The sequence below is a fragment of the Coccinella septempunctata genome, chromosome 2 (genome assembly GCF_907165205.1).
Source record: "Coccinella septempunctata chromosome 2, icCocSept1.1, whole genome shotgun sequence".
NCBI lineage: Eukaryota > Metazoa > Arthropoda > Insecta > Coleoptera > Coccinellidae > Coccinella > Coccinella septempunctata.
Window position 1 is genome coordinate 14104830 of NC_058190.1, and position 19391 is coordinate 14124220.

General features: G+C 33.2%; 1 protein-coding gene and 2 long non-coding RNA genes across 3 annotated transcripts; 2 read left to right on the forward strand and 1 right to left on the reverse strand.

Moving 5' to 3' along the window:
* The first annotated feature begins 8437 nt into the window (after window positions 1-8437).
* LOC123308338 lies at window positions 8438-16010 on the forward strand. Its single transcript, XM_044890952.1, has 3 exons — window positions 8438-8527; window positions 13722-14035; window positions 15413-16010. Exons 1-3 carry the CDS (start codon window positions 8503-8505, stop codon window positions 15761-15763), a joined length of 690 nt encoding a protein of 229 aa, XP_044746887.1. The 5' UTR covers window positions 8438-8502; the 3' UTR covers window positions 15764-16010.
* A 437-nt stretch (window positions 16011-16447) lies between these two features.
* LOC123308337 lies at window positions 16448-17127 on the reverse strand. Its single transcript, XR_006537093.1, has 2 exons — window positions 16571-17127; window positions 16448-16513 (listed from the first exon to the last, which is right to left on the reverse strand). It is a non-coding gene; the product is annotated as an uncharacterized LOC123308337 (long non-coding RNA).
* An 82-nt stretch (window positions 17128-17209) lies between these two features.
* On the forward strand, window positions 17210-17554 carry LOC123308647. The gene is made up of 2 exons (XR_006537152.1): window positions 17210-17369; window positions 17427-17554. It is a non-coding gene; the product is annotated as an uncharacterized LOC123308647 (long non-coding RNA).
* The last annotated feature ends 1837 nt before the right edge of the window (window positions 17555-19391 follow it).

A 19391-nucleotide genomic window follows, 5' to 3' on the forward strand; every position in this document is an offset into this window, starting at 1 on the left:
GTATTTCCGAGATGAATTATATTTTATATTCGATTGATCTTTGATTTTGAGCTAGCACCCAGCGAAAAGCTACCTGCTAACAAATAGTTACTAACGAAGTGCTATTAGAAGCAAAAAATAAATGGAGATTTTTCAAAAATGTGATTGCTGACTTCGCATTTTGAGGGTGTTATTTTCCCATTAGATTAGGTTACAATAAAAAAAATTTTTGTTACAAGTTACAAATATTTACCAACCTTGGACTTGGAATGCAAAAAAAATTATCTTCATTTTCGAAAATGTGGGTGCTAACTTCGCGTTTTGATGGAGTCATTTCTCCATTCACAGGCCAACACACATTTTGGTGCCTGCGATTTTTTAACTGTTCCTGAGTAATTTTTGGATGCAGAATGTGAAAAAGTTCTCAGAATTTGTCTATCAGATCTAGGTTTTAAGATTTTTTAAAAAAATTGTGTATATAATTTACGTTATAACTGTTATAATATATAATATTACTATTGACAGTTAAAAAAACAAAGACACATGGATTTAAGTATTTATTGCAAAAACTTAATTTACATAATTACATCAGTCACTAATCACATAAAAATTTTCTTTTATACGATTTTCTAGAATGGAGTTTACTAGGGCAGTCTCGCTGAAGGCTCCAGCAGTAGTCCGCCATCATGTGGCTATCCCATCGTCCTTGATAACGATCTTCCATAGTTTTAATATCCTGATGGAATCTTTCCCCCTGTTCTTCACTACAATCACCTAAGTTTTCTGGAAAACGATCTAGGTGGCTGTGGAGGTAGTGAACTTTTATACTCATGTTACAGCCGAGAATATTAAAATTTGAAAGCATAGTTTCCACTAATTCTACGTAATTCTCTGCTTTATGATTGCCAAGAAAATTTTGTACTACTTGAACAAATGAACTCCAAGCGTTAGATTCAGTCTCGTTCATTGATGTGGTGAATTGTGGATCTTTAACAAGTTGCCTTATTTGAGGACCATCAAATATACCAGCTTTTAGTTTTTCCGTGCTAATGCCAGGAAATTTACGTGACAAATACCCAAAACAATTTCCATCTCGATTTAAAGCCTTCACAAATTGCTTCATTAGGCCTAGCTTGATATGCAAGGGCGGAAGTAAGATTTTTTCTCTTGAAACCAAAGGTTCGTTGATCACGTTTTGTATTCCTTGAATCATGACATCTCTTGAAGGCCAATTTTTGTTAACCCAGTGCTCATTTTTAGCTCTGCTGTCCCAAAGGCACAAAAAAACAAGGATATTTTGTATAACCACTCTACTGTCCAAGTAGGAAGTTAATCATTTTTAAATCAACACAAATTGACCACTGATGTTCTTCGTATTTAATTTTTCTCAAAACTAATGCTATTGTTTCATATTCTTCCTTCATATGAAGGAAGATGGTCATTCTACTACCATATGGTAGTAGAATGACCAATAGGAATTGAGCCATATTTGTTACCGTTATGTAAAAGAACACATTTGTTGTCCTTTATCAGAAAAGAATATACCATTTAACCTGTAACGTGTATCTCAGAAACTCGAGCTGATAGAAAAAATCTGGTGGCATTTTTGGAATCAGCACATTAAAAACATCTAAAATCAGATGTTAGATTTCCGGCACCAATTTTTTTTTTCATTTTGTTGGCCTGTGTTATAGGTTAGGTTGCAAACAAAAATGTTTGTCTTACAAATAGTTACTAACGATGAACTTTCCAACTGTACATTATTCTTCGCGAAAAATCGAACAGGGGGTGCTCGTGAAGTTAGCACCCAGCGGTGTTTTTCTACTTATACCTTTGAGGTACAAACCAAAATTTTGGTGTTACAAATAGTTAACGAGTTACTGACGAAGGCAAACAAAATTTTTTTCATGCGGTGTTTTTCTACGAATACCTTTCAGGTACAAACGAAATTTTGGTGTTACAAATATTTACTCACGAGTTACTAACAAATGCAATTTTTTTCATTTTCGAAAAAGTGGGTGCTAACTTCACGGACACTAATATACATGGATTGTCGGAATGAAAACTTAATCAGTAAAATTTAAAATTACAACTCAAAAATTCTTCTACGGAATAAAAAGCACCGTTAACCAATAGATTTTTAATACTCTTCATGAATTCTCGTTCAGACAGATTCTTCACATCCCTTGGCAGTTTGTTGTACATTTCAATATCCCAGTAATTAGGGAAGTTTTCGATGTTTTTCCTTCTGTTTAACGGTATAACAAGGTCGTTTCTGTATCTGGTGTGACCCATTTAGCGTCCAGGTGTTCCTATTCAAATACACGTATTTCAAACATTCTTTTATATAAATTGATAGGAAGGTAAGTATTCGATACTTTACATAATCGGTTTGCAAATAAAAAGTAAATAATACAGCTTTCATAAAACTGATTCGAAGACTTGATGATAATAAGAAAAAAAGTAATTGATCATAGGTTCATGACTTGTTCCTCAATTGCTCTGTGCAGAAATCCTTTCAGTACTGAAATTAATAATATTTCAAATCTTGCTTTTGATCGGGAGGGTCTTTCGAATAGGTTCGATCTTCCAAGTGATTCTTCTTTTATTCAGTTGTTCGAGGAACGGTACAGGACCCTTATGTTGGGGAATCATCTCCCAGAGATACATCTGTGGTTATTCATTAGAAAATAGAAAAAAACGAGAACGAAATTATTCGTAATGAAGAAAAAAGACCACGGACTTCAAATATTCAATATTACTTAAGAGTTCGCTTATGGACAAAATTCAAACGAAGTTTTAGAATTTATAGGTACCCGAATTTTTTCTCATTATTCAAATGAATACCAATAAAATGGTGCTGAAATTTCCATTCTCTTTTTGATGATTCGAATACTTTTTAGGCTGGAAACGCATCGGATGCAACGGTTGCGCATCATATTGTTTCTCATAAAATGTGTTGCAAGCGGTGCGTGACGTCCAATTAGACTCTGAAGGAAATGTGGAGCTTGCAACATCCCGCAACATCTCCAAACACCTCGCAATAAAATGTTGCATCCGGTGCGTTTCCAGCCTTACATATGAGCATATTTCAGAATATGTGACAAGACATTTTCTACCTGTAAATCACATGTTGATTTCAGATAAACTATTTGAGACAGAAACTCATATCAGTACAATAGTTGCTAAGAAAAAACTTCTAGTGGGACTGGGCATAACTTTACAGTTCCGCATATTCTGAGTGACGAAAATGTGAAAAAGTTATAAAAAAAAATAGAATGATTCTTGAAAAAACAAAGTTGGTACCGGCCAAGAATAAACTGAACACCCTGCATAATGGATAATATTTTGTCCATTAAATAGTCAATGATGTAGCCTAGTTTCTCTTCAGGCGAGTTTCCTCGCCGCATATCTGGACAGACTCTTATGTATAAATGATTATGAAAGACTAGGTTTTCAGGAATTTATAAAATGTTTTTTTTTTATTTCTTTATTATTCTGCCAAAGTTTCGGACCTGGTTTTGTTCTTGCTCAAGTCTTATAAACAAAAACATTAATCCTAATTTTCGAATTTCGGGCCGAAAATAATGTCAAATAATGATGATGACTTACTAATGAAGAATAATTCAAACATGTTCGGCAATCTATAAACACTGTAACTCACGAAAAAAAGATGGACTGGTAGTGGTAAGGATCATAAAACAGTAAATTGATACTTTGTCAGTTCGCCGACGTTTCGGAAATATATTAATTTTTCAATCTTCAGGACAAAAATTATGGAGATTATGATGTGGAATATTGATACAAAGTGTGTGAAAAAATTTAAAAAAATAAATAACGAGCTATACTACAAAAAAGTAAAAGACTAAAAATACCTATCCTATAATCTATCAATTAATCTCAAGTTTGGCATATAACATAGGTTTTTATATAAAAGACAGTGCATTTAGTATGAAAATAGGAAATTAATTTAATTGTTCATTTGGTCTGCGTGAATGGTGACATTTAAAACATTTGTTACTTGGTTATTGTTACGTGGTTCTTAAGTTATGTGAAACGTATTATTTGAGGCTGCATAAATCGCTGTCTATGACTTAGTAAATTCTGATTTTCAACATTTAAGACGATTTTATTATCCTTCATTGAAAACAATAGAAACAAGAGTAAAATTTTTCAACCTCTTTTAATTTCATTATTCAGTTCGCAACACGCCACAATTGATGTTTATGATTGTGAAATGATTTTGGATACATACATTATTTGTCTACTCTGTGAGTGTATATTTTTATGTTGTAATATTTCTTACATTAAATACAAAGTGAAGGTATCGAACGCCTCAATTATCTTGGAACCGGATAGCATGATTTCAATAAATGTGCAAAGATCTTGTGATATGGCCGATGTAATGGTGTTATTTACTTTGTTCTTAGTTCTTTCATTTTGGATCCAAACGACAAAAATCTACATTTTCATTCTGGAGAAAAAAATACCTGACCATAATGTAAATAACTTCATAATACCGGCCGTATCACAAGATCCTTGCATATCAAAATTCAGAACAAACTCGGACTCCGTATATTGTATCTTTTTCTGTCATTTATTTGAATAATGCCAACAATCATTTCTATTATGAACGTATTTTTATCCTTTTACTAGTAGTAGGTATAGTAGTATAGCTCGTAATTCCTTTATTCTCCTTAATAAACCGTTTATATCAATGGTGCACCATGATGCAACGCAATTTTTCATAGAGGTCCGAAGGTGGAAAAATCTCTTTCCGAAACGTCGGCCATTTGACATGGTATCCATTTCCTATTTTGTGGTCCTTACACCACCAGTCCATTATTTCTGAATCCACTTTATGGTTTAGGTTTAGGAGGTACCTACGTACCTAATATTTGGAAACACAATTAAAAATTGAAATGTAACGATTATAATGTAACCGAAACTAGATAGCGTTTCGATTCTGTTCACAACAGATTCAGTGTTTTGAAAACCCATATTTCCACACCCAACTTATGAAAATCGCTGTCACAATTTCAATTTTTCATTGAGTATTAACCCCTCATACTCCGAGAGCTGGCGACAAAAATCAGCAAGAGTTTTGTAATGGCCCATAATTAAATATGCTTTAGTATTGAGGGTGTACATGAGTCAGCATCCAGTCGCAAGATCAGGTAATGGAACACCTGGCAGTGGCGCTATTTGATATACCTATGTAAAATTACAACATGCTCTATAAGAGTTTTGTAATGATTGAAAATTGTCAGTACACTAGTTTACACTACCAAAAAACGTAAGAACTTTGATCGCTACCGTTATATCGTCCGCTGTGGCACTAGTGGGACACCCTGTATATATATATATAAATATTTTATTCAATATAATGTAACAACATGTTTGTATTTGTTGTACCATGAATAAATAAATAAACATATCTCCGAGCACCCGCTCTACCTGGATATCCGGACTTTGAGCGACTGCCGACCAGCTCTGTTCCATTAATCTGTGGTCTGACTATTTTCTTCTTGAATTATATATTATAATTGAGCAGTAAATGAATTTTCAGCCATTACAAAACTCTTGCACCTACATCGTTATGGCAGCAACTATTGTCATTGTGGCGTGCTGACTCGCCGTGTTCCACAAAAATGCGGTCTGACCACTTTCTTACGTTTTTTGGTACTGTAAACTAGTATACCGACAATTTTCAATCATTACAAAACTTTTATAGAGCATGTTGTAATGTTACATATATCAAAGAGCGCCACTGCCAGGTCTTGCGAGTGGGTGCTGACTCATATATACACCCTCAATACTAAAGCATTTTTAATTATAGGCCATTACAATACTCTTGCTGATATTTTTCGCCAGCTCTCGGACTATCAAAGGTTAGATGCATGCTTACCGTCTCTGTAGTATAAATGTCTATAAAATATTGCGTAAACATTTCGATAGTAGTTTGAACATCGTGAAATGAATCGACAACCGTATATTTATCTTCCATAATATAGACAGGGTGTTTCAAAAAATGTGACCCCGTCTCTCGCATTGGCAAAAAAATGAAGAATAATTTGGGTTTGCTTTTAAAAGTTTTTTAACGCCATCCGTATTCAAGATAAAAGCCGTTGAAAAAACAAATATTACAAGTAAAGGAAAGTCGCGACAAAAAATTTCTTATTTACATACAATGCATACTAATTTATAATAATAATTAATAACTTCACATTACTTTATACCAGCATCGGATATTATTACAATGTTGCCAATGGTTTCGGCAAATCCGTAAAAGATGTGCATAATTTGTTTTTCTTCAACGCCCTTTATCTTGATTATGGATGGCGTTACGAATTTTCTTACTGAGCAAACCTCAATTATTTTTTTCTTACCCACCTATTCCTTCCGCCCCTGTTTTTGAAACAACTTATATAATCCCTATTATTTATCGCCAGGCATATACGTTAGAATTTATAAAAGAATGTCGGAATGTCCCCGTCATATAGAGGGCGAGAGGCATGGGGTGAAACTCCCTCTTCTATGGTCTAAGCTCCACAGTGAACTCTAACTCTTCTGGAGTTCAATGAAGCTCCAACCAAATAATGGCCGACTTGAATTTCCGGTTGAAGTGACAGCGACAGTCAAAACCAAATTAACCTAATTCTTTTGGTTGACAACCTGTTGATGTTTCAAAAATCATGTTTTCTATATTTACATTTCATTATTTAACTGAAAAATTACTTCCATAATACATAACGAGGCGGATTATTTGGGAGATTCAAGGAGATGTAACTTACGAACGACCGAATGTTGAATGTCATTTTCATCTATTCTGATACGCGTGATTAGGTAGGTTGGGCTATTTTTGATCTCTAAATTTCTATCATTCCTATTTTATTTCAATCACTTTGTTACTATGTTATTTACTAAGCTTTCTCTATCGTCGTTTTCTTTTTTCTGTTTCAGATATGATTTCGATTTCGAGATGGAGAAGGGAACAGGAAAATTCATCACAATGAAAGAGCCTTCCCGATAATATAAATAGCTTATTATGTGAATAAATTCAATATAACTACACTTTAATGGGACAGATTTTGGCAGCTTCTACCATGAATTCCAAATTTGTTTATAATATTCCTGATAGAAGCTGTAAATTTACAATGGAGGTGAAAACAACGAAAAGTTTGTAGGTATAGTAGATAATTTGAACGCTTGTAAATTCAAAATTCCCGCCATTGATATATCTTCTTCTCAACCAAATATGGCGGCATATAAATGACATTTGGTGTTGCCTCAGATTACTTAGGACATTTCACTTCTTGTATATTAGTGTTCTGTGGCGGGAGATTTTAATTAATCGACGGTACAGTAGATCTTTCAGCATAAAAATATTCACGCTCCTTTTAAATCCGAGACGTCTTTTAACAAATATTGGTTGTAGGTACCTGTATTTGACGATTTCATATTGTTCAAATAACGTTAATTTTCTGTAATTATTTTCCTTAAGTGGGATCTCCAAGTTGTCCTGTAGTCAAGTTTCAGCAAATGGTTTTCCAGTGCTGAGCTTGGTCACTTTTTTTGCTTATTATTTCGTGTAGTCATTCCAATATAAAAAGAGAGGTAGTCTCAGCATGTTATTTTGTATATACCCCTATATAATACTCTTACATACTTACTCATACATTGAACAACATTCAATTATCTAGAATCACCAGTGTTAGAGATCTTGGTGTAATTTTTGATACTAAACTCTGTTTTGATAAGAACATAGATTCCCTCAGAGCTTCCTGTAAGTGCTGTAGCTATATGATTTCATGTACTTTGTTCATTAATAGTAGATTAAATTTCGCATCAATTGTCTGGAACCCATTTTATATAACATACATAACTAGAATTGAGTCAGTTAAAAAAAACATTTCTCGAATTTTTAAGTTTCAAATGACACTTCCATTTGAGGATCAGGGATCCAGAAAACTATAAATTGAGGCTCAAATATTTTAATTTCAATAGTCTAGAAGATAAAACAAAAATGAATGATATACGTTTTGTATAACAACTTGTCACAAATAAATTGAGCTATGATATCCTCGAAAGTATTAAGTTATATGTATGCTCTTCATAGACACCTAAGGCAAAAGGCTTTTTTTTTATTCCATTGAGGACGACAGTGGCATGAATTCACCACTAGGTACATATAGGGCTGTGCCAACGGTGAATAATAATAATGATTTCGATTTGTTCGCTGATAGTGTTATCAAAACAATAACAAAACACTGAGAAGGCTGTTGTAAATTTCAATCGGTTAAATTGTAATATTTTTCTAATCGTGTTAAAAATGTAATATCATATTAGGATTTAGGTTTACACTGTTTTACTTTATTTGTGAATACTTTTTATGGGATTTATTCTGTATGTGTTCCTTTCACCAATAAACAATTAAATAAGTCTTTTTCGACTTTTACTATGCTGTAGTTCTATTTATCCATGATTTGAATGAAAGTTTGGTTGAACCCATGATAAAAAGGGATGGAAATGAAGTGGAAGAATGGAGGTATATTTTGTTGATAATCAGCTTACTCTTGTACTTAGAACATCAACTGTAAAATTTATGGGATATTCGTTATTTTTATTCAATTGATATATATATAATAATATTGAGTTTTTCTGTGATTTTCTTCTGAAAGTGGTATATTGAGGAGTCTATTAAATAAACTTAATTCATAAGTACTTATGAGTTGATAACTGAGAAAGTTGACCTTTATGCGTATAATCAATCGAATCAATTTAATAATCAATAAAATATGTAAAATCAATAAAGAATTCATTTTGGATATTGTTCTTCTTCTTTCATGTGCTTTTTCGTAACTGTTATCTGATGTCAAAGTTGAAATTCTTCAACGCAAAATACTGTTACGATCCGTTTTATACTTTCATTTTATATTATAAATTATTTTGTTATCACAATCAACGAAATCGTAACTTATGAAACAGAAAACAATTCATTCAATTCTAAAATAAGTGACTTTTATCAAATTTATTCTGACTGACAATCCTCTATTTTTTTTATGATTCCATGCCATCCTAACACACCATCTATGATGAATAAATTTCATATAATTTAACAGAAATTTCTTCTAGTTCCTAATACTCATTGAACAAACTAAACAAAACAATATTATATTGGGAAAACTCAAACCATAACAATACTTCCTCGCCATGATATTCAGTTTTATTTCTTCTTGATTTTCAAGATCTATTAACAAAAAGTTGAAAGAAATATTTTTTTTCTATGCTCATTCGAATTCAACGCAACCTAGGTTGCGTTCACAAACTCACTCCGAGAGTAGAGTATGAGTATGGCCATGCTCAGAGAGCATACTTTGAACTAAAAGTACGTTTGTGAAAGCTTCGAGTAATCAGAGCTTACTCAGAGCTTGCTCAGAGAAAGTTAGTGAACGCAATCCTAGAGGGTAAAAAGGTGTTGGTCATAGAGGTCTAATGCGCATTACTTGGTTAGGTTTAGGTGGGATTCTTCTACTCTGTTATCTGTGTTGGATTGTTAGTCCTCCTTTAAGTACAGTGAGTACTTGCTGAATTGTAGCAATTAGTTGAGGTTGTCTATTGGAACTCGACAAACTTTACGGTGATATTTCCCAAACAAATTGTTATTGAAATGGAAGTAAAGTTAGTGAAGCGTGTTGAAAAACCTGGAGGTGAGCATATATTTTTTTACTTTGGATTAATGACAATTTTTTTGAATGATGTAGATATCGACTAACCGAATTTAATTGAAGAATATTGGTTGGGTATTGAAGTCAAAAAAAAACGAATGTTATTTATTTTCCTAAATAAAAAAAAAACACTTTCACAACATCGCGGAAGACACGATTACATCGACATGAGAATTTCGGTTTAAGATGAAAAATACATGTAGCTTCTTTCAATTTGGCATTTGATGGTGGTAATATATAAAGATTCTTCCATTCATAGATTCTCAAAGTATGCAACAGGTTAAAAGACAATTCCTAAATGTCATAAAGCGGAAACAAAGAACATATTACCCTTAAAATTATATCTGAAGCAACTAGTGCGTTTTATTTGGCTCCCACGTGCACAGAAATCACCCGTTATTCACTTTATGCCCACGTGGAGTCAGTGCGCATCATGGCGTGCTTCTTCTCTCATGCGCCAAAATTCACAACTCATGCGTACATCGCCAACGGGAGCTGGATCTAGGTCAACATTTTTCTGTATTTATTGGCAAACCGCTCAAATTCTAAATATTCACACTCTCTGGGTATAATCAAATATTTACAGTAAGAATCTCAAATTCAAAAACAATAAATTACGTCATACTCCGGACTGCCTGAAAGCACACTGGTCACTTTACCTTACTACTCGGCTATCACACCTCCATTATGAGATTCTTAAATATGCATGTTAGTGATGATAGCAGGTTGTATGCGGCGAAATAAATGAATTGTTCCCTAGGCAGAAATATTTTTTCTAAAACAAAAGAAAACGCCCTGTTTAAAAAAATGTTTCCGCCATTAGGTATCCTATTTTTCTATTTTCTGTACATTCTTTGGCGTCATCCTACTCATCCTGGTATTGGTGCTCATTATCGTTGTAGCTATTTCCCCCGAAGGATTTGGAATTCACAGAATCAATTTGTCGTTAAACGTTCGTTTAACAAATTCCAAGCGTTCGAGATAGTTACAAATCTACCTGCATTTGACGTTTACCTGACCCAACGGTTAGTCTATCGAGTACAATATTTTCCATTAGGAGAATTGTATTTCAATCATTTTATGTTTATTTGTTCATTGAATATGGGCGTGCATCCAATTGTCCATCTGGAATATTCTCATAACAGTATGCATCGTTTCATTAAAGAGACACTAAATTCTCAAACCATCTTTATTCATAGAAATGCTAGAAATAAACGAGTTTTAAGAAAAATGTTAATGAAGCTGTGTTGACAGCCATCAATTACATAGATTTTCTTGGCACTGAGGTTTCTTCAAGCGTTGATATATCGGGGTTCTTTCCAGTCACAATTCAATCGGAAAAAAATTTCATAGTTCTATTCATCGAATCGTCAATATAATTGTACAAACGCTATAGTTCGAATATGCCAGAACCCACACTACCTACTGTCATAAATGTGACTCCTTTCGTTTGTTTTATTGTCCCTATGTTCCTGCTTCAGATGCCCGATTGAGAAGGTTTCTTTCTATTTTGCTTTATATTACTCATTTCAGTGTCTAGGTATCATTTTATCGCTTTTCGGAGGCTAAGATACTTTTTCTAAATTCGACATATGAAGTGAATCTTTTCAAAACTCATTGAAATTTTAAAACGTTTTTCTTTTCGTAACTGGTTACGAAAAGTGAAACTCAACTGACGATGAAAAAATACACTAGACGATTTATAAGGAATCTGCTAGGGACGCTTGTATAGACGTTTTTGGTACTCAATTGAATCAATATAATAATCAATAAAATATATAATCAATAAAGAGTTCATTTTGGATATTATTCTTCTTCTTTCATGTGCTTTTTCGTAACTGTTATATGATGTCAAAGTTGAAATTCTTCAAGGCAAAATACTTCCTCGCCATGATATTAAGTTTTATTTCTTCTTGATTTTCAAGATCTATTGAAATAAAGTAGAAAGATATATTTTTTTTATGCTCATTCGAATTCAACGCAACCTAGGTTGCGTTCACAAACTTACTCCGAGAGTAGAGTATGAGTATGGCCATGCTCAGAGAGCATACTCTGAACTAAAAGTACGTGTGTCAAAGCTTCGAGTAATCAGAGCTTACTCAGAGCTTGCTCAGAGAAAGTTAGTGAACGCAACCCTAGAGGGTAAAAAGGTGTTGGTCATAGAGGTCTAATGCGCATTACTTGGTTAGGTTTAGGTGGGATTCTTCTACTCTGTTATCTGTGTTGGATTGTTAGTCCTCCTTTAAGTACAGTGAGTACTTGCTGAATTGTAGCAATTAGTTGAGGTTGACTATTGGAACTCGACAAACTTTACAGTGATATTTCGCAAACAAATTGTTATTGAAATGGAAGTAAAGTTAGTGAAGCGTGTTGAAAAACCTAGAGGTGAGCATATATTTTTTTACTTCGGATTAATGACAATTTTTTTGAATGATGTAGATATCGACTAACTGAATTCAATTGAAGAAGGTTGGTGGGGTATTGTAGTCAAAAAAAAAGGAAGTTATTTATTTTCCTTAATTAAAAAAAAACACTATCACAACATCGCGGAAGACACGATTACATCGACAAGAGAATTTTGGTTTAAGATTAAAAATACATGTAGCTTCTTGACAAAATTGCAAGGAAAATAGCTATAATACTGGTGATATAAAATTTGGCATTTGATGGTGGTAATATATAAAGATTCTTCGATTCATAGATTCTCAAAGTATGCAACAGGTTAAAAGACAATTCCTAAATGTCATAAAGCGGAAATAAAGAACATATTACCCTTAAAATTATATCTGAAGCAACTAGTGCGTTTTATTTGGCTCCCACGTGCACAGAAATCACCCGTTATTTACTTTATGCCCACGTGGAGTCAGTGCGCATCATGGCGTGCTTCTTCTCTCATGCGCCAAAATTCACAAATCATGCGTACATCGCCAACGGGAGCTGGATCTAGGTCAACATTTTTCTGTATTTATTGGCAAACCGCTCAAATTCTAAATATTCACACTCTCTGGGTATAATCAAATATTTAAAGTAGGAATCTCAAATTCAATCAATAATCGTCAATAAATTGTACAAACGCTATAGTTCGAATATGCCAGAAACCTACACTACCTACTGTCATAAATGTGACTCCTTTCGTTTGTTTTATTGTCCCTATGTTCCTGCTCCAGATGCCCGATTGAGAAGGTTTCTTTCTATTTTGCTTTATATTACTCATTTCAGTTTCTAAGTATCATTTAATCGCTTTTCAGAGGCTAAGATACTTTTTCTAAATTTGACATATGAAGTGACTCTTTTCGAAACTCATTGAAGTTTAAAAACGTTTTTCTTTTCGTAACTGTTTACGAAGAGTGAAACTCAACTGACGATGAGAAAATTCACTAGACAATTTATAAGGAATCTGCGAGGGACGCTTGTATAGACGTTTTTGTTACTTTTTATTCAAATTCATCCCAACATTCTCAATAGGATGTGTGTATGAATTTTAATAAAAAGTACCAAAAACGTCTAAACAAGCGCCCCTCGCACTCGCAGATTCCTCTCAAATCGTCTAGTGAAGGAAATATTTAATTTTTCACTCCGTTATAATGGAAGCAAGTATTTATTCATCATCAGTTGAGAAATATTTTACTTTTCATAACAGGTTACGAAAAGTGAAACGTTTCAAAACTTCAATGAGTTAGAAATTCCACTTTGTATGTCAAAATTAAAAAAATACCTTTAGTGCAACCAGTTGGAAAAAAAACGCGAATGCCAAAACTAGTGTGAAACACGTTGGGAAACTGAATTGTCTATGGAAGGCCCTGTCGGTACCATCATACATACTTCTACATCTCCAAGAATCATCACAACTTATTCAAGCCTTATCAAGGTTTCAGTAACTTGTGAAAGATCTCAAATAATCACTCATACCAAATTACAAACTCTATTTGGAATATATGAAGCTTTACTACATCTGAAATGGAAACTATTTTGTTAAAATATTCAGATTTTATGTTAAAATTTTTTATGTTTCAGTTTCTCGTTTGGAGGTGAATACAATTGCTGGGTCCTCGAAGTTTCTATTGAACCAGAATGATTCCCAAGAGGAAGCAACTCTGTCTCAGCAAGCGATGGAATCTAGGAGGCTTCGTACACTTGCACAAAAGAAACAATCAGCAAAATCGGAAGTCGTAGGATTAGCCGATGGTTCTGAGCTGGATCCATCGAGTTTCATAAATACCCTAGGAGTAATATTGAGTAAAAAACAATATTCAACAATACGAAGCGAAATAGAGATCACTTTAAAAAGGGATGATAAAAAACCGTTCCGTCCGAGACGCTCGCTTAGGGTGAGCCATAATTTTGATAATATAATATCATATGTACCTATTTCTATAGCCTGATATATTTCAAGTCGTTATACATGTATTAATATTTCAACGGTATATTCCATCCATACGTAAGAAATGTTTTTGAATTTTGAATCCTTCAACATTCCAACAATGGGGAATTTTCCTCAATTTGGGTTATCACAGCATATGCAAATTCATGAATTTTTCAAATGCACCGCGGAAACTATTCAAAATCATTTTTCAAATATGAGGTTTTAAATAACAGCTATTGATTTACAGCCATCATAAGGCGCGTACTCACTGGCGAGCTTCATCAGCAACCAACCATAAAATCCCATAAAATTTTACGACCTTCCTCGTTCGTCGCAGACTTCATAGACCATCTTTGTCTACCTCATCAAGATAGTGAATTTGTTGTCCTTTATTATCAACGCATATTTCAGTCGATGAAGCCAACTTGTGTATCAGAAACGAAACGCTTTAAATTTTAAATACCCATTTTTCATCTTAAAGTACTTGAAATAATTTTTTTTGGGACGCGGTGACAAATTTCATCAGGAACCATTGTCTCAAAGTAAATGAGCCATGACAAAGAGCACATACTGAAAACCTCTTTTCAAATAAGAAATTTCTCTTGAAAATTTCTGCACGCCTGTAAAGAAGATAAAAAGACCTTGCCAAAAAAGTACCACATGATTCAATTTCCCTATTCAAAAAATGGGGATGGGGATGGCACAAGGTTAAACAAAAATTCTTCAAAAATGCACAAAAATTTGGTAAAAGTGAAACAAAAATTGACCTGTTCCAGGATTTTCTTGCCAAATATTTTTCTTCTCTGAATTAATTTGTTCCATAATTTTGACGCGCACTGTATTCCAAATATTTCATCTATACTTGCTACGGCTTATATTCGGTACTTGCTGACTTTTGACAACCAACTCTATATTACTATATAAAATATCGCTATGTAGAGTCCAGATCCTAATCACCCCCAGTTGAGTTTTCTTTGTGGTAGTTAGACGTCTCGATGTCGGTTGTGAAGTTTGATACACCAGTTAATAATGGCTCACTAGTCACAAGTCATTTATGAATGTTTGATATGCCATAAATGAAATGAATTATGCCTCACAAATCTCAAGTGATATATGCATGTTATTTGCTGTAATACTCAAGAAAACATATCTCCTATGATCATTTTACACAACGGTCCCGTATTGGTAATGAACATAAATATTTAATCCCTGGAATTTCTTTTATTTTCATGTATTGCCGAGATCATGAATTCGGATTGCTGTACATTATTCATTCAATTCCATTCTATACACTCTTTCTATCAAATAACTCGCATCCATAAATTATGTGATTTTCTTACAGCGACCCAATTATTGTTGGACAGTGCTGAATGGTGAGTTGACGCCATCTATGGAATGTACTGGACGTTGCTGCTTTCACATGATGCGAAGTAGTATTGTATGTGCTTCGATAAAGCGCAATAGTCGATTTAAGCATCTCGTGGATCCTCTGAAGAGATTCAGGAAGAATTTGATCGACTCACGCATCTCTCCTCCCCCTCCTCAGGAAACTGAGGTTACGGATTTGGAAAGAATATTGGCTAATAGCCATATCGATACAAATAGGGATGTGACCAGAGGATACCCAGAAATGATCGAAAAAATTAAGAGAATCGACATACAGGATTCAGATTCAGAAATGGATGAAGAGTGAATCTAGATACCAGAGTGCAAATAATATAATTTTTATTTGTTTTTGAGTTGTATTCTGTGAATGCTTCATAACGTTGGATCCAGACGAAGGCACCATACCACCTTAACCACCATAACATCATACGCTACATCGGAGCTGTTTAGTAACTGTCGTAAAAAATCGTGTTTGAAATGCGCATTCCCGCCCTATCGCAATTACACTTTATACAGGATGTACGGGATTAATGAATAATCCTCAAACACCTCAGAGAAGGGATATTGGTTGTTCTGTAAAAAATATTAAAAGAATCTACCCTGAAAATGTCTTTTCTTTCCAAAAAAATTATTTTTTCATAATTCCTCACTATTCTGTGTATCACAGTTATGAAAAAAAATCAAATTTATCATTTTGCCTCGGTAAAATATTCTTTTTGGAATATAAAAATAGATATGCACAAAACAGATTAATATAGCTTCTGTTATTATTCAGGAAAAAACTCATAGCTCGAAATTTCATGAGAAAATATGATGAATTATCCTTCCTTGAAAGCTTGGGCTTTCGTGGTGAAAAAAATATATATGGCAGACTACTCAAAAAACATCCTCCTTCCATGTAGATTTCGAAATGGTATGCATCTTCATAACTTGGTAGTTATAAGTTATTACTATTCAGATTGGGGGTTATTTGGGATTGCAGTCAAAAACGAATGGATCACTCTTTATTCTTTATACTCGAGCTTTCGGAATGTGTTCATTCCTTCCTCAGGAGCAGCTACAATTAAAAAACACAATAGATTAAATCGTACAATTAAAACAATTTTTTTCTTACAATGTGAGGTTTTCTCGTTATGGTTATTCGATTCGATTCTTTTACTATGGTAATTAGGAATCCTGTGCCAAATCATAAACTTCACTAATGATAACTTTTGTAAAATGATGGTCCAGATAAACATACATAAATGATGGTACAGACAAACAGAAAAAATCCTTTCATGCATTAGTTAACTTTGATTCTTGGTTATGTCGAAAAATTGCTGACATGTCATGTTGACTTCATTATTTGTAGTCATAGAATCACAAATTACATTCTTCTTTTTTTTATTATTTTTATATTATATTTCTTACAATTTATACTTCCAACATTATTAGAGTTAAAACAATATTCATCTAAAGGGAATCGTGATCATAAGTTTTCAAGTCATTTAGTTATTCATTAGTTTTTGGGTCATTTATTAGTTATTACGTTATTTACTATTCATTCAGTTATTTTTTCTGTTTTTTCTAGGTCTTTTATTCTTTCTTGTTCCACTCTTACACTTCAACAACTCACTAGTCTTTGTAAACTATCAACTGCTACACTGTCACTGTGAACACCCGGTGCGTTTCTTCTTCTTTTCTTCTTATCCCATTCAATTAATAGCGAATAGATGTTGCTTAAATTTTGTATGTCTTTTCTTGCATGCATGAAAGGATTTTTTCTGTTTGTCTGTACCATCATTTATGTATGTTTATCTGGACCATCATTTTACAAAAGTTATCATTAGTGAAGTTTATGATTTGGCACAGGATTCCTAATTACCATAGTAAAAGAATCGAATCGAATAACCATAACGAGAAAACCTCACATTGTAAGAAAAAAATTGTTTTAATTGTACGATTTAATCTATTGTGTTTTTTAATTGTAGCTGCTCCTGAGGAAGGAATGAACACATTCCGAAAGCTCGAGTATAAAGAATAAAGAGTGATCCATTCGTTTTTGACTGCAATCCCAAATAACCCCCAATCTGAATATAAGAAAACAGTCGATACCTTTTACCTGAGTTATTACTATTATAGTGTTGACTCGCTAAAGAAATATTGAAAATATTCAATAATTTTGTTTCTTGATCAGTTGAGGTCTCAAGGAAGCAAAATACGACGTATGTATGTAGGTATACAGGGTAGGCAAAATTCGTTGTCTACTGAGGAGATGGGGATCACGAGAACTATAGCAGCTAGAAGAAAGCGGATGGCACATTCTCGAGCTCTTTTTTCCTGACTAATCCAAATCTGAAAACAGAATCGGCCTATCATTTTTAGATTTCGAGTTATAAACAAAAATTGAGATTTTGAGGATTCCGAAAAGTTCTCATAACTTTTTTGTCTTTGAAGTTACAGATCTGAAACTTGAACCTTCTTAGTCACTTTCATACGTAGAATCTACTGACGAAAGATTTTTTTTCCAATTCAAAAATACAAATTCAATGAAAGTTTGCATTTGAAAAAATGAAAGTTCACCTAATGATTCGAAATGAAGAAATATTTTGAGGCCATCAGTGGATTCAACGTAAAAAAGTGCCTGTAGAAGGTTCAAGTTTAAAATTTCTATCTTCAAAGACAAAAAAGTTATGAGAACTTTACGAAAGTGTGAAACTTATAAACGAAGTATAGCGAGATGCTGCGGTTTTCACCATTCTTTGTTTCTCCGAAAAAAAGTTCGGAAATGTGTCATCCGTTTTCTTCTAGCTGCTGTAGTTCTCGAGATTCTCTCAGTAGACAACGTATTTTGCTCTCCCTGTACAATGTGCACAATACTATACCTCTATATACTCGAAACGTCTGCCTGACGAAATACTCGAAACCAAAGATTATATATAGCTGTATTCGGGTTCGAATTTCTTCAAAGTTCAATAAGGTTCAGTATTATATATTAAACAAAAGTCTATTTAATAATACTTTTTAAATTGTAAATGAAAGTTGATGGGGATAAAATACAATTATTCAAACACATTTTTATTCGAATTGAAAAAAAACGCATGAATCATAAAATACTCGAAAAACACGTTCAAAAACGATACTCAAATACATCAGAATAAATAGTGAAATAAAATCAGTTGAAAACATTACACAGCATAAATATAATAAAACAGTTTTATATAATATATATAAAGATGAAACAAATCATTTGCAATTTAAATATATCAGACTTTCACAATAAATAAAGAATAAATAAAGTATATCCATAGGATGCATTTTTCAGTACCACTAAAAACAACAAAATGCGTATCAGGCATTTTGTTGTTTTTAGTGCAGGTAATAATAAAAATGAAAATATTAATATATTTCTCATCAAAATATATTGGAGACCAACCTGATGAAATATGCAGAACTAGAAGAGAAACTAATGAAGCTACAGCAGATTTCATTATAAATCCTCCTGGTCGAAAATAATTTCTACAGTTTCTTCATCGTCTGATTTATATAAATTATTAGATGACATTGCCTTATACATTTCCTCTATTACATTAAATTTGTAGCATTTCCCATTCGTTCCTTCTGATGATAAAATCAAAGAATTTACTGTATTGGTGCAAAGTCGATTTCGTATTTTCGTTTTGATTAGGTTTACTTTAGAAAAAATCCTTACACAAGATGCGTTCGAATGAGGTAGAGCTAAAATGTTTAAGACAAAATCACCTAACTCTTTATAAGGTTATTTATCAGATAGATCTTTAATCATTGATATTTTATGCCAATATATATTATGATGCCTCTTTTTTAATTTCCTCACCAATTTCATGTAGAGAATGAATGTAAAGGCTCCACTGGTCATCTATTCTTTGTTTTTTAGGCACATTTTCCGAATTTACAATTTTCGACAACGAATTAGT

Excerpts from the sequence above, each read along its gene's own strand:
- LOC123308338 (XM_044890952.1), top strand. The coding sequence starts at position 8,503 with ATGGAAATGAAGTGGAAGAATGGAG. Across the intron at positions 8,528-13,721 it reads AATGAAGTGGAAGAATGGAG|TTTCTCGTTTGGAGGTGAAT; the intron begins GTATATTTTGTT and ends TTTATGTTTCAG. Across the intron at positions 14,036-15,412 it reads GTCCGAGACGCTCGCTTAGG|CGACCCAATTATTGTTGGAC; the intron begins GTGAGCCATAAT and ends ATTTTCTTACAG.